Source organism: Nannospalax galili, unplaced genomic scaffold, assembly GCF_000622305.1.
Source record: "Nannospalax galili isolate Female #2095 unplaced genomic scaffold, S.galili_v1.0 scaffold762, whole genome shotgun sequence".
In the NCBI taxonomy this organism is placed as follows: domain Eukaryota; kingdom Metazoa; phylum Chordata; class Mammalia; order Rodentia; family Spalacidae; genus Nannospalax; species Nannospalax galili.
In genome coordinates this window covers 553,171-577,883 of record NW_008350126.1, presented here as the reverse complement: position 1 = coordinate 577,883, position 24,713 = coordinate 553,171, and the positions used below count along the sequence as shown (strand labels likewise).

General features: G+C 51.3%; 1 protein-coding gene across 9 annotated transcripts; it reads right to left on the bottom strand.

Annotated features, from left to right (window-relative positions):
- Nucleotides 1–630: 630 nt before the first annotated feature.
- Nucleotides 631–16,275, bottom strand: Rnf44 (ring finger protein 44). Of its 9 annotated transcripts, none has more exons than XM_029570519.1 (11): nucleotides 15,818–16,275; nucleotides 13,695–13,834; nucleotides 5,464–5,970; nucleotides 4,988–5,155; nucleotides 4,344–4,520; nucleotides 4,095–4,256; nucleotides 3,883–4,007; nucleotides 3,528–3,615; nucleotides 3,329–3,450; nucleotides 3,131–3,230; nucleotides 631–2,972 (listed from the first exon to the last, which is right to left on the bottom strand). In XM_029570519.1, the coding sequence occupies exons 3-11, from the start codon at nucleotides 5,677–5,679 to the stop codon at nucleotides 2,910–2,912; spliced, it is 1,221 nt and encodes a 406-aa protein (XP_029426379.1). In that variant the 5' UTR covers nucleotides 5,680–5,970; nucleotides 13,695–13,834; nucleotides 15,818–16,275; the 3' UTR covers nucleotides 631–2,909. The 9 variants fall into 9 exon arrangements, with proteins under 9 accessions (XP_029426379.1, XP_029426380.1, XP_008845543.1 ...); XM_029570520.1 differs by lacking the exon at nucleotides 15,818–16,275 and adding an exon at nucleotides 14,553–14,666; XM_008847321.3 differs by lacking the exons at nucleotides 13,695–13,834; nucleotides 15,818–16,275 and adding an exon at nucleotides 10,332–10,591 and having other exon boundaries at nucleotides 5,464–5,660; nucleotides 5,820–5,970.
- Nucleotides 16,276–24,713: the final 8,438 nt, after the last annotated feature.

The window sequence follows — 24,713 nt, the reverse complement described above, 5'->3', positions numbered from 1 at the left end:
AGTTGAAGACCTTGTTCCTTATGTCAGGCCCAGGTTCCCCTGACCCACTGGAAACAGAACTCATCTCAGGATTTGTTTTTTAGATGAGCTGAGGACACACACTCTACCACTGAGCTACACTCCTGCCCACTACCTCTCAATGTCAGAGCTGGGCCTGATTGCACACACCTATAATCCCAGCACTTGGGAGGCAGGGAGAACCCCTGCAAGTTCAAGGCCAACCCTAGGTTACACATCAAGAGCCCATCTCAACACCCCCACCCCCTGCAACAACAACAACAACAAAAAAATCACAAAAAACAAGCACTTGGGAAGTGGAGGTAGATGGATAAGGAGTTCTGCTACATACCAAGTTTGAGGCCAGCCTGGACTACATGAGAGCATTTCAAAAGATAATTTAGAAGTCAGGACTAGTAAAGGATGTCTCTCCTCAAACCCATTAGATGCAATCTCGTACCTTGCCAACAGAATCTGATTTCTCATGGCAGTCTGCCAAGAGGGTGCTGACAAACTCCATGGTTCCAGAGCACCCATCTCATTGCCAGCTCTTCCTGGCCCCAGCCAGCTACTATTCCTACTCCCCGCTTCTTATGGAAAGAACAGGAGCAACCAAAGGCAGCTTGGGCAGTACTTGGTATACATCATACATTTATTAGTGAATATCCCTCTGAAATCAGCAACAATATTAAAAAAAATAATGATTGCACTACTTGGTCAAGCAGAACTAGCAACTTTCATTTTAAAAAAAGTACAAATCTGTTAAAAATTTCAATCAGTATACACATATATAATACAACATACTAGTTATGTTAAATGCTACAAACCAATGCGAATCCAATGGAATGGAAAAAACCACACATTTAAGCTTTAAGAACCATTTTTTTCTCTATATATTAGCATTTTCTCAAATACACACATGGGAAAAATGAGGTAACTGTAAAATGTGCAAGGAACAGGGCCCCCCAAATTACATTTATATATATATGTATATATATATATATATATATGTAATTATATATATATATAACCTTTTTAACACAGAACACAGGCGCTGGGCCCAGCCAGTGCTGGGGGAAGGTGCCCACTGTCATGCCTAGGCCAGAAGTTGGTAAATAAAAGAGTAAACAATGCCAAGCCCCCACCACAGGAAATCATTGGTAACATGGCATCTATAGCAAGCTCGGCAAATCACAAACATCCTTAATAATTGTCTCATAAATCTTTTTTTAATGATTTTTTTTTTCTTAAAAAAAAAGTGTACTTCCCCAATAGCTGCTTGCTGGAATCATTGCTGCAGCCGACACAATCCATAAGCCGATTCTGCTGCCCCAGAAATCGCAAGGGTTTGAAAACCTTTCACTGGGGTGAGGAAGAGACCGGGGCTGGAGAAGGTGGTTTTTTGTGTAAAACACATGGGTTTTCAACACTGCTATAAATATAGAAACATCACCTGGAGTTATATACAGTAAGACTTTGGGTTCTTGTGGGGTGGGACCAGGCCAATGGGCCCTCTGGCAGGGTGGGGTGGGGGCAGGGAGCCAGGGCTGCTGCAGGAGAACGAGGGTGGTTGGAGCATCCCTGAGGCAGCAGGCGCCAATGGCTGCCTGCTAGGATGTGCCGGCCCCACACGCAGTTCGTCTCATGGTGGCAACCCCAGCTGGGGCAGGAAAGGAATGGGACCTGAAGGGGAGTGGGGAACTCAGCCAGATCCTTACAGGGGCCTCCTCCAGACCTTGGAGGAGATTCACCCAGGCAGGTGGGAGATAGGCCCTGGCTGGAGAGGAAGAAATGCCCTGAAAAGCGAACGGTCCCAGTAGGCTCTAGGGACATGTGCGGTACAGTGCATGGCAGTTATCAGCTTAGCACAGAGCCCCCAACCCTGCCCCGTGACCTCCAGTCACCCAGTGCAATCTCGGTCACACACTGGTATGAGGACTGGTTGTACAACTTGACCCTTCTCTGCCCCCTGGGCATTGGTCCTGGTTGGTCCCTATGCCCCCACCCCATGCCCATTAAACCGAAAAAAAAAGGAAACTCTTAAATATCCACACCCCCAAATCCTACACACAACTTTGGGCCAAATGAATAAACAAAAACTGCTGTTCCTCACATTCATGCAAAACGACAGAGGGGTAGTAGTTCAAGCATGGGTCTGACACTCACTGGCAGAGGGGCAGCCACCAGGAACACAGGGACTCACTCGCTCTGCCCAACATGGCTCAGACCCCCGTAAAACACATACATCCAACTTGGAGCCTCCATCCCATTTGCTCAAGGGGCCTGGCTGGGATGTCCTCCAGCCTGAGTGTGGGCTGGAGTACTGTCCCTGGGGTGAGGGTCCTGGGGAGCCAGACTCTCACTGCACAGCAGCCTAGGTAGAGCTGGCTGCCTAAGTCTGTCTGGAGTCAAACAGGAGGACTCAGCCCTAGGACTTAGGAAACAGCTTCCTGCTACTAATCGCTCACAGATGTGGCAGTATCACCTGGGCAATGGGTACATCATTTCAGTACAGGAGACCAGATGACCGAGTGGCCACTCCTTTGTCCATCTGTCCTGGGGACAGGGATCACACCAGCCACCACACAGGAGCAACAGGAAGGACCCAAGAGCAAATGGGTGGCAGACTGAGTTGTGGCAGACTGAGTTGGGGATACCCAGGCAGCTCCATGGCGGACAGGCAGGCAGGCAGGCAGATTGGGGAAAGAAAGAGTCTTTGGAGCTTGGCAAATGCAGGGGCTTATTGCAGGGGCTTCTCCAGGGCTAACCCTGGGCTCCAGCTCTGGAGTTGCAGGTGGGAAGTCTGAGACAGGTCTGGGTTCCTTCCTCCAGGTCCTCCATGGGCCCCACCCTGTCTCCTCCCCACAGTTTCCAGAGCTTTGGGCAGGGTTCTTGTGGGTGGCTGTGGAGCCTCACTCAGCCTCCCTGGGTACCTCGGAGGCATCAGCCCGGCAAATGGGACAGGTCCGGTTGGCCTAGTGGGAAGAGTCACATGTCAAGTGTCATCTCTCCTGCCCCACTCCCACCTATTTATTTCTGTTCTGCTACCTGGTAGGGACTTGGACAAACTTTCCACACTTGTCTACTCTTCCCCACAGGAGGAATACACACAAATTGGCTTAGGTCACTTTACCTTCAACCATTTGTCAACACACTTGGCATGGAACTCATGGTTGCAGGGGAGGACTCGGAGCAGCTGCCGCACCTCAAAGTCACTGAAGCAGACCACACACCTGGAGAGGGACAGAGTGTCACTCCCACACTAACGGCTGAGTACCCTTCAGGGTGTCAGTACAGCCAGTAGTGTGGGGTCAGGAGGCATGCCACTCACAGTGTCTGCTCAGACTGATGACTGTCAGGGTTGAAACGATATGACGGCAGTTGCTCTATGTCTGCTTTGGTGAGGCCTCGGGGCTTGGCATCTCCCAGCCGCTCAGCCAGGTTCAGGAGGGCCTAATCAGGCAGGAAAGATGGGTTAGTGGCACACAGAGGTCTCCCGAGCCCCACCTCCCAGCTCGGAGCCACAAGACCTCATAATTCTCCATCTCCACATCATCCACATCGAGATCCAGGCTGATGGTAGGTCCCATGGTTGTTGGTGACATTGGCAGCATTGAGCTAGAGGGCAGAGATGGGGTCCCAGAGTGTGAGTCAGTAGAAGCAGATGGTACAAAGCACTCCTCTCCCTCCCTCTATGCAAAAAACGTCCAGAGCAGAGTGAGGACTCTGGTGTTTGGCCCATGGTGTCAGAGGTTGTGTGGCTTGGTGGAAGATGCCAGATGGCTTTGAGGGGTCTGGGGCCCCTGGAGCTGTGTCTGGATTAAGCACTAGAAGTCCCTGAAATAATAAGGCACCATGGCTCTGGGCAGATAGGCTGGTACTTACAGGAAGTAGGGTAGGAAGCTGGGGTAGTAAGATGGTGGAGGTGGGGGTGGTGGCGGCGGCGGCAGCGGCTGTTGCAGGCGGTATCTCTGTGTACTCAGTCTTCGTGGCATCATGTGAGAGTACGGCTGCAAAAGGGGGCCCGGGAGCAGGTCACCTCAGAGGCTTGCCTCTCAATACCCCGAAGCCTGGGTGGGGTATGGGGCAGCACTTACCACACCAAAGGACAGCTCCTGGTGCAATGGGTCATGGGGTAGGTAGTGAAGGGGTATTGAGGGGGACAAGGCTGGACCAGCAGCAGACGTGGAGTAAGTGAAGCTACCTAAGGGGTGTTGGTCCCCTCGAAGGTCCATATCGTTTTCCAGCCGCTGCAGGGGCTGTAAGAGGAAAGGGGTGGGTCAGTCAGTTTGTTATAAGCAAGTCCTCACTCTTCCCCCTCTAGCATATCAATTCCCTGAACTCACCATACGTGGATGCTGGGTCTGCAGGGATACAAACTGCCCAAGGGGTGCCATGTGGGCAGGCTGGGGCGGTGGGGCCGGTGGTGGAGGGTGCAAGATGTAGTGGTCATTGGAGATGAGGTGGGGGTAGGTGTGATAGGGTACAGGGAGCTGCTGCATGGTACAGGCCTGGATCAGCTGCTGAGAGAGGACAAAGGGGGCTGTACAAGGTTCTTCTCACTCCCAGGGTGGGGCCTACAGTTTCAATGAAGGCCAGGGGACACTCCACCAGCTAAATGTCTTCACTGCACACACAAACCCAGGGCTACTGCAGTGCTACAAGCCCCATGCCTGCTAGCCACTCCCACCCCCAAACCAGCAGGATATCACCACCTTTAACACCTACAGCCTCCACTGCAGTGCCTTGGCACATGTGTGAGACAGGCACTGCAGTAGAGAAAGGTCCCCCACCTCCAGAATTCCTTGCACCTACATGTGAACACACATGTGCTATTCTGGGAAGGGCCATGGACAGAAGGCCAAGGGAGCACAAAAGCACCCTGTACAGGCATGCTAAGCCAGCTCCTAAGGGTCCCTGTGCTCATGCCTGCTGTGATGGACGATGTGGCATCTATCTGGGACAGGGTCAGAAGAAAGTACTCACTTACCGGGGGTGGAAGGCAGCAGAGGGGGTAGTGTTGCCCACTGAACATCACGGAGCATGCTGGGAGCTGCTGGGCACTGCAGCCAGGGATATGTTGGCCTGTAGGCAAGGGGAAGCCTTGGGTGGTGACCGTGGTGACTGTGTAGGACAAAGGGACAGGTCCCTGGTGCACCTGTGAGTCAAGAGAGAGCCAAGGAACTGTAGGGAGGAAGCCTGGCCATGAGGAGTATCTATAGAGAAAAGTCCTGTCATAATTAACTCCTCTCCTTTCTCAAGCTGAGTACTCAATGAGGTACAGATCTAATTTGTCTTCTTTATGGGGGAGTATCCCAGGGAAGACCCTCCCCTTCTCTGGACCTCAGTTTACCTTCCTGTAATTTAGGACTAATATTTGATGAATAAATCACTTTGCTACTTTGCTTCTCAGGTTAGCTTGGCAGATGTTAGGGGCAGGAAAGGAATGGAAGCTCTTCTGCCTACCTGCTCGTGGAGATCAACCATGAACGGGCTCTGCTGGGTGGCTGGGTGCAGCATTCGGGTGCTCCTGCCGGCAGGAGCTGAGGCCTGGTGCTCCTCTTCAGAGGTGTGATGGTCAGGGCAGCAGCTGCTGAGGGGGTAAGGAGCTGGCCAGAGGGCCGTCACAGCCAAGGCTGCACAAGAGAGGAGCCCCAATAGGACTGAGGGGGCATCAATCATTTACAAATCAGGGATTGAAGTGAAGGTCATGATCCACACTAGGGAAGCCAAGATCGCTCAGGGCCTTGGGTCTATCCCTTGACCCCTATGCCCCAGCCAAGCTGGCTGCCTCAGAACCAGGAACGGGAGACTCTTCTTACCTTCCCCAGAGCTGGCCTGGAGTGCTGCTACGTCCTGTAGAGAATTACTACTGACCCACAAGGGTAGAGGGTGGCCACTTAGTCACTGCCAAAGCCCATGGTCACATCAGGGGGGCAGAGGGGTGGAGGGGCTGGGCCAGGGCTCAAAACCCTAGGAAGCAAGTAGATAAAGAAACTGAGACATGGAAAAATCCAGTTGATTACACAATTAGGGGTCAAGGAGATTGATGAAACCCAGGCAGACCTGCCTCTGGGCCCTGGGATCCATTTCTAACCAGAGACAGGCTCAGCCTTAGCTTTCACCTATGTGACATGGGATGAAATTCCTTTAGAACATGGCAAGTTCAGAGACATGGCCAGCATGCTTCTGGGCCAGCAGATTCAAGCAAGGCCTAGGCCGGATGGTGCTCTAGGGTACTGTCCTGGTATGGGGGTGGGTGTTCAAGAGTCTCCCTTTCACCTTTCACATGGTTGGCTGAGGAAGACTTCCTAAGAGGCCTGGGACCCAACTCTCCTCTTAGTGCCAGGTAAGACATTCTGCCCTGCTTCCCACCCTTGGGGCCTTTCCATCCAAGGTAAGACACGATTATTCTATTAATTAAGGAAAGCTTTTAGCACACTCACTCAGAAGAGACATGCTACCCTACACCCTGTGTTAAGTGTCAAAACTAGGAAATGGGGCAACAAGCCTGTCCCTGTACCCTGCTGCTGACAGAGGTCACCTCAAGGCCTCACAGGGATGGGGAAGTTAGCTGCCACTCATAGCTTGCTGGGCCTGGCATACAGCCAGGTCCTTGTTCTGGGACCCCCAACACAGCCTTCAAAGTGGGAGGTGGGGCCTGCTGAACAAAAATGAATGAATCTAAAATAAAATAAAATAAAATAAAATAGCCGGGCGTGGTGGCACACGCCTTTAATTCCAGCACTTGGGAGGCAGAGGTAGGCGGATCTTTGTGAGTTCGAGGCCAGCCTGGTCTACATTGTGAATTCCAGGACAGCTGGAATTTATTTGTCTCAGACAAATAAAATAAAATTAAAAAAAAAATAAATAAATAAAATAAAAATTTAAAGAATGAATGAATCTAAGAGAGGAAACTGAACAGGAATGGCCAAGGGGAGGGTCTCCTCAGAGTCGGAGTGAGGGTACAGAAGGGCAAGTGGGATTCAACTCCAAGCTTTCATCCGTTAACTCCAGAGTGAGAATAAACCTTGGCAGAGAACACTCCAGAACCCACCTGGCCCTGGAGCATTGAAGGGTATATTATCTTGGGGCTGCCCTGTGCAGTCACTGCCACAAGGAGGCCCTCCTACCCTTTCTCAGCTAACCTATACATGCCTGCTGGTAAGGGCTGTAACGTCGGTTTAGCCCCTCAGTCATTTCATTCCTGCCAACAGCAAGAATGCGAACAGCCCTTTCTCTATGCAGGACTCTCCAAGCTTGGGCCCTGATTGTCTGCACAGGAGAAAGCCTTCCACTTTACACGATGGTGCCTGGACAAGACTACAGGCCAGAGTGTGCCAGCGGGAATTCACACTTCTTTTGCTGAGGGACTCAGAAACTCAGCAAGGGGAGGGTGCACTGAAGAAAGCCCATCACACAGGTGTGTAAAGTGCATAGTCTGGAAGTGAAGACAGGTGATTAAAAACTGGAAGATTACAAGAAAATCAATTAACCTCCCCAAGTCCCTGGCCTCTAGAGGGAGGCAAAAAGGGGGCAGTGGAGCCAGGATGGGACAGACACACTGGAGACTCTGGTCCCACTGGCCTCACTTCAGCTCATCCTCACTTAGAACATGCATTTCCTCTCCAGGGCACCCTGGTCCACCCTCTGCCTTGGAGGGCAGACTGATCCCTGGCAGTGGCCAAGGGTACACTCTGACACACAGACCCCATTTCCTGCTTCCAAGGCAAGGAGGGCTGGGGGAGAGTCAGAGTAAACCCCTCAAAACTGAAACAAGATGTGTGGCCTCTACAAACAGCAGACAGAAGGGCCTCTAGTTGTGGGTGATGAGGCCAAAAGTGACATCCACACTCTCTAAAAAAACCATGCCGGGCCTGGTAGCACTCAAGAGGCAGAGGCAGGCAGATCTCTTTTGAGTTCAAGGCCAGCCTGATCCACATAGTGAGTTCCAGGACAACTGGGGCTACAGGGAGACCCTGTCTCAAAAAGACCAAAAAAACCCAGCCAATACCCCAACTTCTGACCAGTCTTAAGTGAATGGCTTCCTTTCTGAGCCTCAGACTCCTCTGTAAAATGGTAACCTAAGAATGATCCCCCAGGGCACTATCGGGGGGCTACTCCAAAAGTTAACAGCAGAAGCCACCTATAAAGCTGAATGCCAGTTGTGGTGTGAATAATCATTACTGGAAAAAGACAGGCTGACCTGCATTCCAACCCCAAACAGAAAGAGGTACCAATTCTCCAAGAGCTGAAGAAAGCAGGCTGTCCTAGCTGTGCACACCAGGCTGGAAAGGAGCTGCTTCTGGCTCTTTAAAATCTAACAGGAACAAAAGTGGTAAAGCGAGGACACACCCACTTCAATGGACAAACCCGAGCCCGAGAGAAATAAGAGTTGCTGAACGCCACAAACCAACAGAATGGGTCCTGCCTCTTTCCCTAGGCCCAGGCTCCCCAAAGCCATCGCCCTTTCAATCATGTCAGTGACCAAAGAACCAGCTAATCCCAGCCCCCTCTCAGCCACACAGCAGGTATGAGAGCTTCTCTTCCAAGCAGCAAAGTAACTTGCTATGTCGTGTAGCGGTGAGACTGAGTTAGACCAAGCATGCCACAAGCTCAAGGTCAAGCAATACGCCGCTTTTCCACCCCCTGCAACAGTGCTTAGTGAAGTTTGTGTAAACTCCCCTTGGTACAATCTTACCCTCATCGGTCTACAGCCGATCAACCAACTCTCAAATAGTGTCCCAAGCACTTATTCTTAACCCTAGGAAGCCCCTTCCATCATCTGGCCTGGGTGTGTTTGCTGGAAGACACATTCCCTTTTGTGGAGCAAAGCCACACCAAGAGCAGGCTCAGGTGGGAAGACAAGCTCCCCAACCCTAACTGCTCGCCCAACCCCCCACTCTAAACAGAAGCTTCCAACCTCGCAGTTAAGGCCAAGGAAGAGGTGGAGGGACCACCACACCTTAGCCAGCTTGACTTCCTGGGTGACCTTGGTCAAAGAAATACTTTAGTTTCTGTCACGCCTCTCTTGCAACAAATGTAAAACGAGGATTAAAATCTCTTCTCCCCAGGGCGCCCCTAAAAAGCTAGAGGAGACAAGCAAGAAACCAGGTGTTCACATTAGTGGGGGGAGGACACCAGAATCCCCGAGGAACAGGCTCCTCCCTAAAGCAGGCCAGACGCAGGTAGTGGGGTTCTAGAAATCTTCCAAAGCCAGCCCCCCCCCGGGGGATGAAGCCCATACTCGCACACCTGTCCCAAAAATGGCTGGGTAGGCTCCCCCCTCTTGCTCTTTTGTGCCGCGCTCGGAGGAACACGGGGGAAAGGAGGCCAGGATGCAGCGACAGGGCTAGAGCGCTGTGACTTTAAGAGCCGAGGATCCCGGACCATGTGCTCGGCGTGAGACAAAAGCAACAACAAAGGAAGTGGCGGCTGCCGGGGGAGGGGGCGGCTCCTTCCTCAAACCGCAGCGCTGAACCTCCGGAGGGGCGACCTCAGGCCGCCGGAGCTGGGAGTCGCTGGGGGGCTGGTCCCAGGGGTCTCACCGCCCCCAGTCGTGACTACCCCAGACCAACGCCTGCAAAGCCAACTGCCTCCGTTCCCGGAGGGAGGAACAGGAGTTTCCCGGGTGCGGAAACCCCAAGTTAGGGTCTTGGCCCGACTCACCTTCGGCCGCCGGACCACACGCGGACTCTTTTGTTCGCGGTCTCGGATGCTGAGATGGGAAGGGGTGCGGGGGATGCCTGGACCCTGTAGGAGTCCCCGCCCTGCGGAACAATTGCTCCCTCCCACCCTGCTCCGGCCGGCTCCTTCCGGAGCCCTCTTTGTGGTCCGCCTAGCGGGGCTGCCCGCAGTCGGTCCCCCGGCCCAGGCCCGGGAGCAGGACGCAGCTGTACGCACACCGCAGCCCGGCGGGCCCTTTAAGAACTGTCCGTGGCGGCGGAATGGAACAAACCCCACATTTGATTCACAACATTCGAGGCAGCGGGAGCGCGCACCGGTCGGAGGGGCCTCGCGGGGGCGCGCCGGGAAGCTTGAGCAAACAGTAGCAGGGCAGACGCCTGCGGCGGCCCCGCCCCGTGCTGGAGGCCCTGCCCCACGCTGACAGCCAATCACGTCCTGCGGTGGCACGTGACTATCGGGCCGCCATCTTAAAAGACGTTAAAAAAAAAAAAAAAAAAAACTCCCCGCCCCCACCTCGCACTAAAGTCGCCGCGCACGGACCCAGGAGGGGACCCCGGGTGGTCTCCCGCCAGCCGCGGTCTCTCCGTGCCTTCCGGGCTATGTCCCTGCGGGGGCAGCGGGCTAAGCTGTGGGCCGCGCAGACTTACCGTGTCATGGTAGCCTTCCCGGGGACCTGTCCCGGGAGACTGAGGGGCCAGGGCAGCCTCTTAAGCCGCTGAGGTGGGTAGCTCGGCCCTCACAACTCCGGCCCTGCAAGCTTCCCGGAGATGACGTCACTTCCAAGACCTGCAGCGCTGCGATGACATCATAGTCCCAGCACCCCTCTTCTTTGCTTGTATTAGGTTGTGCGGCGCCTTTAAAAAACTGGGACGGCCCAGATGACCCAACAGGCCAATGATTGGCGACCCATGCAAACGAGCTAACGGCTTCCAGGCACGGGGATTGGTCTTGCGCATGCTGACGTTACAGAAACATTTAACTACCCCGCCTTCAGCGTGGCCAAGGGAAAGGGGCGGGAATAGATGTACTTCTAGGCTGCGGGTGGGGTGGTCAGCTCTTTAGTTCTTAGCTGATCACCGGGGAGCTTGCAGGAACCGTCCTGTTCTGGGGAATAAGGCCTAATGAAGTTTCTGTTTATTTAAATTTTGTACGTATGTGCACCCGTATGGTGCAACGCCCAAAGAGGTCAGAAGAGAGTCGGATCCCCCCTGGAACTGGAGTTGAGGATGGTTGTTAGTTGCCATCTGAGTGCTGAGAGTCGAACCCGGGTCTTTTGCAAGAGCAGCTAGTGCCCTTAACCGCTGAGCCATCTCTCCAGCGCCCCCCCCCCCACTAGTGAAGTTTCTGTACTGTAGTTTTCTAACCCATTCCATGAGTCTAGGGATTATGTCATCCAGTCCATTTTGCAGGAGAGGAAAGTGAGGATCAACACAGCTGGGATGAATGAAGGAGCAGGGATCTGAACCCAAGCCGAGTCTCGTTCTCCTTTGCATACATGCAAAGTGGGGTATCAGCTCTGCATCGATTATATAAACAGAGAACCATCAGCAATACCTTAAAACATCCCAGAGCTGGGGCATGTCTAAAAGGTGTGTAGCAACTGGACTCCAGCCACCACCAACCCAGAGTGTACATTTTGCATCTGTACAAAATGGTAAAAATTTGTTAAACTTCTGTGGTGATCTTGGGATCTTCTGTACTACTTGGATATATTTCCTAATCCCAAATATTAAATTGTAACCAATATGCTGAACAGGATGTAACAGTATTACCAGTTTTAATTAGCTATATACTGTATCTGCATAGAGTATTTGAAAAGATACAGAAACTGTCAGGGATCACTGGGTCAGGAGGGTAGATTTTTATTTTCTTTTTAATTGCATTTGTTTTGTACTATTAGTGTTTTGGGTCTTCTCCTTCTTTTGAAATGGTTTAAGGCTGGCCTCAAACTTGCTATGTAGTTGAAGCTGGCCTTGAACTCCTGATTTTCCTGCCTCCACCTCCCAAGTGCTGGGATTATAGGCATGCACCACTATTTCCATTTTAGATTTTTTATTTTGGCACTGTGTATTTGCTCTAAATTTTTTTAGACAGTACACCTAAGTCTAATTTTAAGGCATTAAAAGCTTTCATTGCATGCTGGGCATGGTGGCACACGCCTTTAATCCCAGCACTTGGGAGGCAGAGGCAGGCAGATCTTTGTTTTGAGGCCAGCCTGGTCTACATGGTGAGTTCCAGGACAGCTGGGGCTACAAGGAGACCCTGTCTCAAAAAAGGCAAAAAACAAAAACAAAAAAGCCCACTTTGATTGCCTTAGAAGTGGAACTCCCCCTTCAGGAGGGGTAGCCATGGGAAAGGATGCAGAGGGAATTTGGAGGAACAACCTGCAAAAGAGAAAGCTCTGTGAAGCCAATCAGTTCCACTGTGGATATGCAGCCACATTGTTCGCAGATCCATCACTAAGTTCATGATGCAGTGTCACATACGTGCCCAGAGCGCCACTCTCCACCAGTTAAAATATATGTGCAGGAACTCAGATGTGGACATACACAGTGCTGTCTTCATTGGTGCCTTATCACTTCCTTGTCTCAACCTTTTCTTTTCTCCACCATGTACAAGCAATTAGAAAATCCTGCCTGTATTCAAAGATGCTTCTGTGTCCTAACCCACTCACAGGGACAGAGCCTCAGTGGCTCTCTACTGCTACCTGCATGTGCCTTAGCCTGTCTAGCCCCCTCCCACAGCACAAGAGTGCCCTCTGGCCAGTTGTCTCTGCCACCTTTCTACTGGGGACACACTTTTTCTACACATTGACTCCTCTTTTCTGCTTTTCAAGGTTCTCCCACCTTCCCTTTCACACTGTACCCCAACCTTCACCTTATGCCAATTAATCTCACAGAATCCTGTTGCCCTCCTAGCTCAGGGGAATTCAACCCCTCTTTTTGTTTTTTGAGACAGGGTCTTCCTGTAGTCCCTGCTGGCCTGGAACTCACAGGGATCCACCTGCCTCTGCCTCCAGAGTGCTGGGATTAAAGGCCTGCACCACCACAAGCAGTCGGATTCAACCCTTTTTTAAAAAAAATATTTTTATTTTATGTGTATGTATCGCCTGTATGTAGGTAAGTACACACGTGTCATGCAATGCCCTTAAAGGTCAGAAGAGGCTGTTGGATCCCCTGGAACTGGAGTTACGGAGAGTTGTTAGCTGCCATGTGGGTGCTGGGATTCAAACCCAGGTCTTCTGCAAGAACAGCCAGTGTTCATAACTGCTGAGCCATCTCTCCAGCTCTGGATTCAACCTTTTTAAGAGTGCTGACATCCTTGTCTTGTGAGGGGCAGCCAGCTTCATTTTACTGGTAAGGATATGAGGCCCACAGAGGTGGAGTGACTTGCCCAAGCCACACAGAAACCGTTAAAACCACTTTCTTCCCTCAGAAAACTACCCTCCAGGGGCTGGGGAGATGACTTAGTCAGGTGCTCACAAAGCAACATGAGGACCTGGGTCCAATCCTCAGAACACACAAAAGAGAAGGCAGAGACAGGTAGGTCCCTGGGGCCTGGTAGCCATCCTGACCTAACTGGTGAGATCCAGACCCAGCCTGGGGCTACAAAATGAAACAAACAAAAATGTGAATGTTGCCTGAGGAATGACATCCAGGATTGACCTCTGGCTTCCACACATGTCCACCACACAAATACATACCCACACCTACCCCTCCTCACACAAAAGCACCCTCCATCCACAATCCAGTTATGTGCTTTTAAGGTACTAAGTCTGACCTGTACTATTTTCTCCATATGTCTTCAACATCACCTACACACCTCTAGCAGAATCTTAGTCAAACTCTGGGCTAGCTGAGACAGCCTCCTTGTGCCTTTCCTGACATGTTGGCTTATTCTGGCTTCCTGACCCAACAGAACCATCATCACATTGCATCTCAATAGGTGGAGTCCTCACCATGTGGCCATCCTGCAGTTCCTAGCAGGACCCAGATTTATCTAGGACCTACCTGGCTTCCACCAGATGACAGACGCCCAAAAGCACTCTGGGTTGTCTCTGCTTGGTCAGGAAATCTCTGCCCCATCTTTTCTCATGTATGGCTCTCTTGTTGATCTTTCCAGTCTGCGCCTGGCCCCCAGTAAATCTCTCCTGGAGAATGAAGGCCAAAAACACATCTCCAAACCTGAAAATCTTTCCTTGGTACATGCAAAACAGTATGGGGCACAAGGTAGGAACAATTTTACCAAGTTTTCAAATTTTCAACAGGCTGCTAGACAACTTGGACTTTCTTCAAAATCCTATGTTTTGAAATCCCAGTGGGGGTGTGGCCCTCACACATACTGTGAGCCTCTTCCTCATCATAGCCCATCCCCCTGCAGGCAAATACTGTCTACTCTCAGAACAGAAAAGTCACAAGTGACTGCCCTCACCACAGAACCCAGAAGGGTGGCCCAATGGGCTCCAGAAAGCAAGGGTTGCCTCTGCCCCAGCAACTGTGCTGTGAGGGTCTGTGCAAGGTCCTCAGGTTTCCCACCCAGATCAATTCACGTGCTAAGAGCCAGGTGCTACTGTTTGCTCCACTTTACAGATCAGGTAGCAGCTACTCCACCATAATCATGAAATTGCACAGATAGCTCCGGGGCAGAAGAGGACCACAAAAAGTCCAGGGCCTAGCAGGTGGCTTCACATCACAGGAGCCAAGAGCTGAAGAGGGACTCGGCCAGATTCAAGTGGAAAGCGCTAGCTGCTGCATTCCAGCTTCCTCCTCTAGGCATCTCTGCGCATGAGCAGGACTCAGGCAAGCTGAGGCAGGAAGAAGGTGTGGTCACCCTTTCCTGCAGGGGCCCTACCCAGCCAGGGCTCCCACCTGACAGCTGGCCGCCTCATTTCTCCAGTTCAGAAAGTACTCCACTCCTTCCTCCAAAGAGGCAGGATACAGCAACCATCCCAGGATGGAACTGAGACGATTTGAGATTGGGACCTTGGGATATAGAGCACAGCCCTGTGGAGGCAGGTTGGGACTTAGACCTCCCCAAATACCATCTAATGTTAAATTGGAACCCAGAGCCTCACACATCAGGGAGGGAGTTAATAGGACGCATCCCAAGTCCTCTCTTGCTCAAGGCAGGGCTGGATACATCTGAGCCCCAAGCTTTGCCTCTCTTCAAATAACTGTGCAGATGGGCGAGGGGTGGGGAGTATGGGTGTTCGTTGGGCTCACGTATGCAGCACTCTGGGTTCAGACACTGGGTTAAGTTCTTTGGCTTCTCTCTGCCTCAGGCTGTCATCGATAAAATGGGGACAATAACCTTAATGACTGAGGATGCTTACTTCGCACCTAGGATGTGTCCAGTACTGTTCATTGCTGAAGGTTACTAAGATAGGACTACACCGTTTTGTTAAATGCAGTCTGCTCTGCCTGTTAGTAGCTCTGTGACCTTGAGGACTTCCCTAACTTCTGTGAGGCTTTTTGTCCAGGTGTAACACAGGATGAAGAGTATCTACTTCTTCAAGTGGCTCTCCAGGAGTGTGCAGATCCGGGGATACCAGTGTAATCCCTGGCACTGTGTCTGCAATTGCACGTGTGCGCTTTGTGTGTGTGTGGGGGGGGTTCCTCTCTTCATAACTGGAGTCTTCAGAGCCTGCAGTGGAACCGGAAAGCGCGACCCCTCTGTCCTGAGAAGAAAACTGGGGGCTGCAGCAGTGCAGTGCCTGGATAGGCGAACCCCCGACTTCCTTCCATCTAAGTGTCGCCCCCGCCCCCTTCAATTCTTGTTCACCCTAGTCCCCCAGCACTAGCACCACTCAAGCTTAGTGGGACTCAGAGAGCAGAAGCTTTGCTCCTGACCGAGATAGTAACGACTCCTCGGGGTTAGGACATCCCGAATGTAGTAAAGGCAGTCCAGGGCTAACGCTCTGTTCCCGGGAATCACAGCCACTCCGGAGCCCTGGTGGATAAAACGCTTGGGACCGACTACGCGGAGCTCGCAGGGACTTGAACTCCGCTGGGCACCTGTACTTGGACCTAGCGGGCCCGCCAAGGCGACGACCGGGGCGGCGGAGGCCTCCCGAAGGCTCCGCATTACTTGGTGGCCGGGGCCGCACCCTTGGCGGCCCACGCCGGGGCGTTACCTGGGACCACGGCTGGGCTCTACCCGCGGGGGTCGGGGACGCGTCGCTCCAGGGGCCGCTGGGTCCCGCTCAGGCTGCGACTCGAAGCCGCCCTCCCCCAGAGCCTGTGGTGGAACCTTCCAGGGTTCGCCGCCCCCTTCCTGCCGCGCACTCGGGGCCCGGCGGGCCGCACTATCGCCGAGCGGGGGGGGGGGGGGGGTCCCCACACCCCGTCCGCACACGCCCCCTCGCAGGGTCCTGGGGCTAAGCGCCTGGATCCCGTAGCCTCCTCACTGTTCTGCGACCCGCGCCCAGTGTGGATTCCATTTCCTCTTCTGTCAAACAGGGAAAATATTAGGACTCCGTAGCCTTTCAAGGACCCTTTAGAGGAAACAGACTTTAGTGAACAGAGGATGAGACAGCTGGCACAGACATCCGACGGCCTTAAGCCAGCCTGGGCAAAGGCCCACACTCCCAGGCCGGTCCTCAGCCCCACAGAAGCAGTCCAGGACTACATCTCCCAGCGGGCCGCGCGCGACCGTGTCCTGCTGTAAATTGTAGTTCCTATAGATCGTTCATCTGCGGATTGCCTCAACAGGCTCCAGGTTCTCAGCTGTGGGCTTGGACGGCTCCTCTGTGGAAGGCTGATTGGTCAGTGGTTCTGTCCTCGAGGCCGATCCCCCCCCCCCCGTCTTTTTGAGACAGGGTCTCCCTGTAGTCCCAAGCTGGCTTGGAACTCGCTATGTGGACCAGGCTGGACTTGGGGTCTCCGAGAGATCTGCCTGCCTCTGCCTCTCAGTGCTAGGGTTAAAGGCATGTACCACCACACCCGGCCCGATTTTGATTTTAAAGCTTCCATTTTTTACTCCTGGAAAGCTTCCACCTGGAAAGAATGCCCTAAAGAAGATCGTGTGTCTTGGAAGGGGGCTCAGGGTCTGAGGCAGGGAGAGGGGTGGAGAGTTGATTCTCGGGTGGCATATTGAGAGCTGGTGACACCAATATGACCTGTTCCTAGGCTGGTATCCTCACTGTATGAGCAATGAAGGGACTTTGTATCCTGCAAAGTGCAATAGTATAGGGATGATGGGGAATCAAGGATTGAACACATTCCACCAAAAAGTCACAGTCAAGCCAATGCTGACGCTGTGTGCTGGGATGGGGTTGTGTGTCCCCAAGTTGCCTGTGAAGCCACTCAGAGAAGAATAATAACTTGCCTAGCGTCATACAGCTAGTCAGAGGCAAGCTGACACTTGATTTCAGCGGGACCAGTTTCTGGGCATAGAAAGTGCCCATGGCAAGGGCAGACCACAGGGAGCTTTTCTGTTGAATTTGTTTTCAATTTACATACCAAGGCAGTGGTGAAGAAGGACCCTGGTTATGCCCATGGTTGTTCATGTGAACATTGCTCTGTTATTTGGCCTGTGTTGGGTGCTCTTTTGCATTGCAAGATTAGTCAGTGCAACAAACCAACGGTTGGAGTCTGTCCTTATGCACATTTTACAGTCCACCTACCATGAGGACAATTCTCACCATCCAAGGCATGGAGACAGGGGGACTGCCAAGTGAGCAAGGACAGGCAAGGACATTGAGGGACCCAAGGACCCAAGTAAATTGTTGGGAAAACCTTAGACCCTGGGCATCCTTGGTTCTTAGCCCCACTTTCTACCTCCCATTCTCTCAAAGATAACTGACCTTGACCATGGACCTGTTACTCAGACCTGGATCATCACAGCCCAGAGCCCAGTGAACTTCCCAGGTTGCCTTGGGCAGGTCACTGAGATGGGTGGGATATCATCAGCCACATCAGGTTCATGCAGATGCTGTGCAGAGGTCTAATCTTTGGTTTACCTTCTGGTAACCAGAACAGTGACTCAGAGCTGCTGGCCCTGTGATAGATTGAGGAAAGAGCTCAGAGGGTGAACCTTGGTCTATCCTGTTGGGCTGGGCACAGAGACCAGACTGGTACACTTGGACCCAAGGTTTAATGCACAGCTGGAGCCTGGAGTCTCCTGTGAGACTCCTACCACTCAATCTGCCAACTCATAGTTCCTACCAAATTCAGAGTAGAATCTACCAAGAATTCTTGCCTGAAACTGGACAGTCAGGCAAGAAGAGTTGCTCAGATAGTGTTACCATGCCCTCACCACTCTGGACTGACAGACTGGCCTTGGACCTCTGTTTTTCCATCTGCGATTGAAGAAAGAGCCACTCTAGGATTGTTGGGAAAAGTTGAGATTAAATTTGTAACAATGTATAACAACAAGAGCCAATATTCATTGAGAACTTGACTCTGAGGCACTTGTGCCAGAACTTTAAATTTGTGACTTTATGTATCCTCATGACTTTCCTAGGCAGCTGTCATGTGTTGACCAGTTTATAGATTATTATAGATTATAGCTATTACTTAGCTTGCCCCACTGAAACCAACCCCCATACCCTGGCTCCTGAGCCCGCTATCTAAACTGCTACATGGAGTAGTCCTGTCAGGGTTCTGCAGCTCTGCACACTGTCTTCCACACAGAAAACTCCTCCTAAGCATCAAAACTTGTAATAGTAGCATAACTCAGAGCTTGCCTATAGACAAGTTCTCACTGTCTAGTCTTGAATTCCCAATCCTCCCACCTCAGCCTCCCAGTTACTGGGATGACAGACATACCACCATATTAGATATCTGTGATTTTTTTCTTTGGCTTTTTGAGACAGGGTCTTGTGTAGCCCAGGCCGACTTCATTCACCATGTATTGAGGATAACCTTGAACTGATCCTCCTGTCTCTGTATCCTAAGTGCTGAATTTCAGGTGTGTATCACTACTCCTGGCTAAGCCATGTTTTGAAATGGATAGATCAGATAGTCCAATAGAAACCACAGCTTTGCATTAGACTTCTCTCTCTCTCTCTCTCTCTCTCTCTCTCTCTCTCTCTCTCATCTCACCATGTAGCCCTGGCTGGTCTGGAATTCACTATGGTAGACTAGGCAGGCCTCGAACTCATATAGATCCTCCTGCCTCTGCCTCTTGAGTGCTGAGATTGAAGGTGTGTGCTACCATGCCCATCCTGTTTTCCTTTTTGTCTTGCCACCAGGACTCTCAGAAACATGATTCATGGACCACTTCTTTTACCCAGAACTTCATCTTGAAGTTCTTCATTTCGTGGATTCTAGTCAAGCCTGTATTCTTCTTGCCTTTCTTGTGTTTTTTCCCCTCATCCAGATTGCTTCACCATCTAGAGCTAATTTGCAGTATATTATACATATATGTGTGTGTATATATAATTTGTTTTAATATATGTAATTTGCTTTTTAAATTTATTTATTCTTTTTTGGTCTTTTAAAAAAATCTTTTATTTATTATTTTTATTTTATGTGTGTATGTGTATTGCCTGCATGTAGGTAAGTGCACCCGTGTTGTGCAATGCTTGAGGAGGTCAGAAGAGGCTGTCAGAGTCCCAGGAACTGGAGTTACAGACAGTTGTTGGCTGTCATGTGGGTGCTGGGATTTGAACCCGGGTCTTCTGCAAGAACAATCAATTCTTAACCGCTGAGCCATCTCTCTAGCCCCCTTTTTGGTCTTTTTGAGATAAGGCCTCCCTGTAGCCCCAGCTGACTTGGAACTGGCTATGTAGGCCAGGCTGGCCTCAAACTCAACCTGCCTCTGCCTCCCAAGTGCTGAGATTAAAGGCATGCACCACCACACCTGGCCTATATAATTTGTTTTAAATTTGGGGTTGGGGAGCAAAGTACACTGTTAAAATGCTCAACTATAGCCGGGTGTGGTGGCACACACCTTTAATCCCAGCACTTGGGAGGCAGAGGCAAGTGGATCTCTGTGAGTTCGAAGCCAGCCTGGTCTACATAGTGAGTTCCAAGCCAGCTGGGGCTACAGGGAGATCCTGTCTCAAAAACACCAAAAAAAAAATGCCCAACTGTAGTGAGTACCTGACATGTATTCACTGAGTGTGAACCAGACATGGCACTGCCCATGAGCAGTGGCTTAGGTAACATAGGCCTCAGGTAAGCTGTGGGTTCAGTGTGGGGGAAATCAAGAGAATGGTAGCAGTGGGGAGGAGGGAGTTCTGTGCTGTCCTCTAGGCCTCATGCCAGTAGTGGTGTCTTTTGTTTGTTTTTAATATTTTATTTATTTATTTATTTATTTATTTAGTCTTTTTGAGACAGGGTCTCCCTGTAACCCTAGCTGTCCTGGAACTCACTGTGTAGACCAGGCTGGCCTTGAACTCACAGAAATCAGCCTGCCTCTGCCTCCCAAGTGCTGGGATTAAAGGCCTGTGCTTATTTATTGTTTTTATTTCTTGTGTATGAGTGTCTTGCCTGATTGTAAGTGTACCCATGTCATGCAGTCCCCACAGAGGCCAGAAGAGGGCATCAGATTCCCTGGAACTAGAGTTATGGAGGGTTGTTAGCTGCCATGTGGGTGCTGGGAATCAAACCTGGGTCCTTTAGAAGAGCAGCCTGTGTACTTAACTACTGAGCTATCTTTCTAGTCCTGTTTGTAGTTTCTTGAGATGGGATCTTCCAGTAGCCCCAGATAGCCTGGAACTCACTAAGGAGACGAGGCTGGCCTTGACCTCACAGAGATCTACCTACCTTTGCCTACTGAGGGCTAGGATTAAAGGTGTGTGCTACCACACCTGGCTAGCAGTGGTCTTATCTTCAACCTTTAAAAAAAATTTTTTTTAACATTTGTGCACACATACACAGCACCTGTGTGAAAGCCAGAGAACAACTTGCAGGAACAATTTTCTCCTTCTATCATGTGGATACCAGGAATCAGTCTTGGTGGCAGTCACATTTACCCACTAAGCCATTTCCTCAGGCCTATTTTTTGGTCTTGTCCCAAGATTGCTGTGAAGCAGGCAGTATGGTTTCTCTCCCACCTTCAAGTGGGGGCATCTGATGTGCTCTGGAGGGCCTGGGTTCCCAGAGGCTTAGAAGTCACAGTCTGGCCTCACCCTTCCTTTGCATCTGGTTTTGTGTTGAGAGGATGGGGACTTCTTACCTCTAGGGGGAGTATGGTCAGAGAAGAAATGAACTCAACAACAGCAAAGAGAAAAGGCCATGTACTGGCTCAGCAGGATAATCTGTACTGGATGACTTCAGGCATGGTTTTCTCCAGGCTCACAAAATCACAAAGCATACCCTGTTTCCTTTTCTTAGCTCTGTTTTACTTAGTCTTCGGGTTATCTCCATCTTTGCTCTCATGGCAGTAAGATGTCCAATGCTCCAGTTACCTTCTTTTTTCTTTCTTTTTTTTTTTTTTTTTTTTTTTTTTTTTTGTGGCAGAATCTCCCTGTAGCCCCAGCTGGCTTGGAACTCACTATATAGAGCAGGCTGGCCTCTATCTCATATAGATCACCTGCCTTGGCCTCCAGAGTGCTGGGATTAAAGGCATGTGCCACTACGCCTATTCCTTTCTTACAACTTTGACCTCCAAGCAAGCAATTCTTGCTCAACCATCCCAGTGGAAGTCTTTTATTTGAGGCCCTTAGGTTTGTTTGTTTTTGTTTTGTTTTTGTTGGGTTGGGTTGGTTTTGACACTGTGCAGCCCAGGCTGACCTCGAACGAGGACCCCACAGGAACTAGGGAGGAGGCCAAGGCAGCCCTTCCCATTCTGTGAGTCAGGTGGACTCCTCCTCAGCCACTTGGTGTTGAGAGAGGCAGGTGTGGCCTCAGCCTCCCTTCTGGAAGATGGACACCACAAGGATGGGCCTCACCTCTCCTGGCAGCATTCAGTATCAGTGAGACATGGTGTAAAAGTAGTACACAATAGCTACTTGATCAGCATTAGTGAGACAAGGTGCAAAGTACACAGTAGGTGCTTAATAATGATTCAAACTCCTTGCCAGAGACCAGAGGACAGACTTCACTAGGAGTTTTGAGACTCATGAACTCTCTTTAAAAAGTTTTATTTTTATTTTATACGAATAACTGTATTATCTGCATGTATGTAAGTGCACCCACGTTGTGCAATGCCTGTGGAGGTCAGAAGAGCACATCAGATTCCCTGGAACTGGAGTTATGAATGGTTAGCTGCCACATGGGTACTGGGACCTGAACCCAGATCCTCTGAAAGAGCAGCCAGTGCTCTTAACTCTTGAGCTATTTCTCTAGCCCCTCATTAACTCTCTTGGTAGATCTGGTGCTCCTGAGGTCTGTAAACCAAAGCCTCAGATGGAGGCTGCTGTATGGGGAGCTGGGACTTTCCCAGGCCACTTAGCTAGGAGGAAGCACCACAGGTGATCTGATGCATGGGCCCCTTTTCTCCTGTGGGGACAAAGAATTTCTAGGCCTTGAATAGGGTGGGATGGATTAGGAGCCTGGTTCCCCCTGGGAGGCTGCTGACTTGAGTGGGTGGAGCCCCTGGAGATGTGGCCCTGCCCTTTACTGGCTTGCATGGGGCCTGCTTGGAGGAGTCAAATATCAGGCTGGGAGGACCTTGTCCACATTGAGGGTGCCCTCTTCATGTCAGCCTCAGGATTAGCCTGGAGGCTTGGTGTTGGACAGTTGTATCATTTTACAAGTTCCGCCCTCTGAACTGACCTCCTCACTTTCTCCACTGATCCTTTACTGAAGACTTTCAGCAGAGAAGAGACAGGGGGTCCTGATACACCCTCTGACTGTCACCATTCCTATCTCCAGCCTGCAGCAGGACCCTAGGCTGGGCATCTGCCAAGCCCCTTCCCCAGCAGCTGCCCGCCTACTGTCTTGCTGGCCCCAGCTGTGGCCAGTACCTTCTGAGGAGCCAGCCTATTGTGGAAGGTGTGGTTTCTGCAGGGTTAATGATTGCTCAGGGGAGGCGGAGATGGTGCCAAAGTCTGCGACTGTGTTGCTGCTGGCTCCAGACGGCGTCCACCTGTGCCCAGTGCCCATCACTGCCTCTGTGCTCCTTTCAGGGCACAGGTAGGGGTCATCCAGCTCAGCTGCCACAGTGCTTGAGGGACTCCTTGCCAGGGGTAAGCTGCGGTCCTTGGGGCTGAGGCAAGCTTGGGGGTCTTTCACATTTATTCCCTGGCATCTGAGTGGAGACACTAGCAGCCAAAGCTAACTATGGCACTAGCTACTGGCTACTGGGTTGGACAGAGTTGGGCTTGAGTTGAAACAAGCTGTGAGGGCTGTTTCTTTTAGAACATAGAGCTAGGACCTCCTTTGCAGGCCCTGACAGTTCCCTTTCCTGCCTTCCCAAGTCCCTGGGGAGTCTCCCAGGATGGAGTGGGAGGGTCCTCCAGGGAAGTGAGCTCACTTTCCAGGAAGGAGACAATGAGGAAGGTGGCTGAGCCTGGCCTGGAGCCTGGGGGAAAAGGCTGGCTCCTCACTCAGCCCCGACTTTGAGTGGGCTGCTGATCACTTCTGGGCCTCAGTTTCCACATCTGGAGTGGGGATGGAACTGGTAGCCTCTGGACCCTGAAGGGCTCATGAGGTAGTTCAAGTGGGGGCTGTCCTTCACAGGCTCTGTGATAGAATGCAGGGCCACCTCAGGTGGGAATACTGTGCTGGGCCTGGGCTCAGTTGTCATACTGGTGTATAGGGTTGGAGACTCAGCTGAGAGCCCTGGCCAGGCTGAGATAGAGTCTCAGTGAAAGTTAAGGTTCTTCTAATCAACATAGGTTATGGCCTGCCCCTCACCCTGTTTCTCAGCAGGGAAACTGACACCAGAGAGGAGAAAGCTTTACCTGAGGCTAGACAACCAGTAGATAAAATGCTGGAATCCAAACCTGGGGTCCTGATTCATACCTATCTCCTAGCTGAAGCAACCTAGGAGCAGTGGGCATTGATGCTGGCCACAGGAAATCTGCTGTCCTGGGGCAGGCAGAAATCAGTGGCCCTGGATCCCTATCCTTGCACCTGGGCAACCTGGCTGGGCTAGTGGGTACAGGAGCAGCCCCTGTGGGATCCAGCCTCACCTGGGCTACTATCTACCCTGTGCTCCTTGCTCCTGGCTGTCGTTCCCAGAGCAGCTCTACTCCTCTGGTTTCTGGGGATCTGAACAATAACGCCTTCCTGGGGAGCAGCTGTGGGAAGGAAGTTAGAGAAAGCAGAAGTGAAAGGGCTTGGGGAGCTGCATGAGTAGGGTGGGGAACAGCAGTCCCGGCTGTGGGATGGGAGAGTACATGGCTGGGCCTTTAAGAGCCCATGAAGAGGTCCTTCCCCCTGGGCAGGTCTGGGGTCCTCACTCCCAGTGGCTCCGGGTTTCCTGGTCTGTATGAACTATGGCCAAAGCTTCTTCCAAGCTGAACTGGCCAGGTCAGGTAGAGGATGACCTGGGCCTGGGTCTCATGGATTGATCTGGAGCCCCTAATGCACCCATGTCCTTCCTGATCCTTCCTCACACACTTTACAGCATGGACACTTGGATTATATATATATATATAATTTGTTTTGAGATAGGTTTCATTGTATAGCCCTACCTGGCCTGGAACTCACTAGATCAGAACAGCTTTGAACTCACAGAGATCTGCTTGCCTCTGCCTTCCGGGTTCTTGGATTAAAGAAATACTTGCAATCCTTTTTTTTTGACAAGAGTCTCACTGTAGTCCAGTTGGTCTAGAACTCACTAGGTAGACCAGGCTGGCCTCTAACTCACCGAGATCCATCGCCTCTGCCTCCCAAGTGCTGGGATTAAAGGCAAGTGCCACCACGCCTGGCAGTATTTTTATTTTTAATCAACACATAGCATTATACATATTGATGGGTCCAGATAGCATTTCCAAATCCGTATTGATTTGTAATGATTAAATCACATATGTCACCTCAGACAGTTCTCACTTCTTTGTGTTTGGAGTGTGCAGACTCCTCTCCACTGGCTACTTAGAATTTTCAGTTAACTTTTGCCCACCATGGCTACCCTGCTGTGGTGTGGGGCCTCCTGTCCAGCCCCAAGCAGTGGTATAAGGGATTTATTTCTAG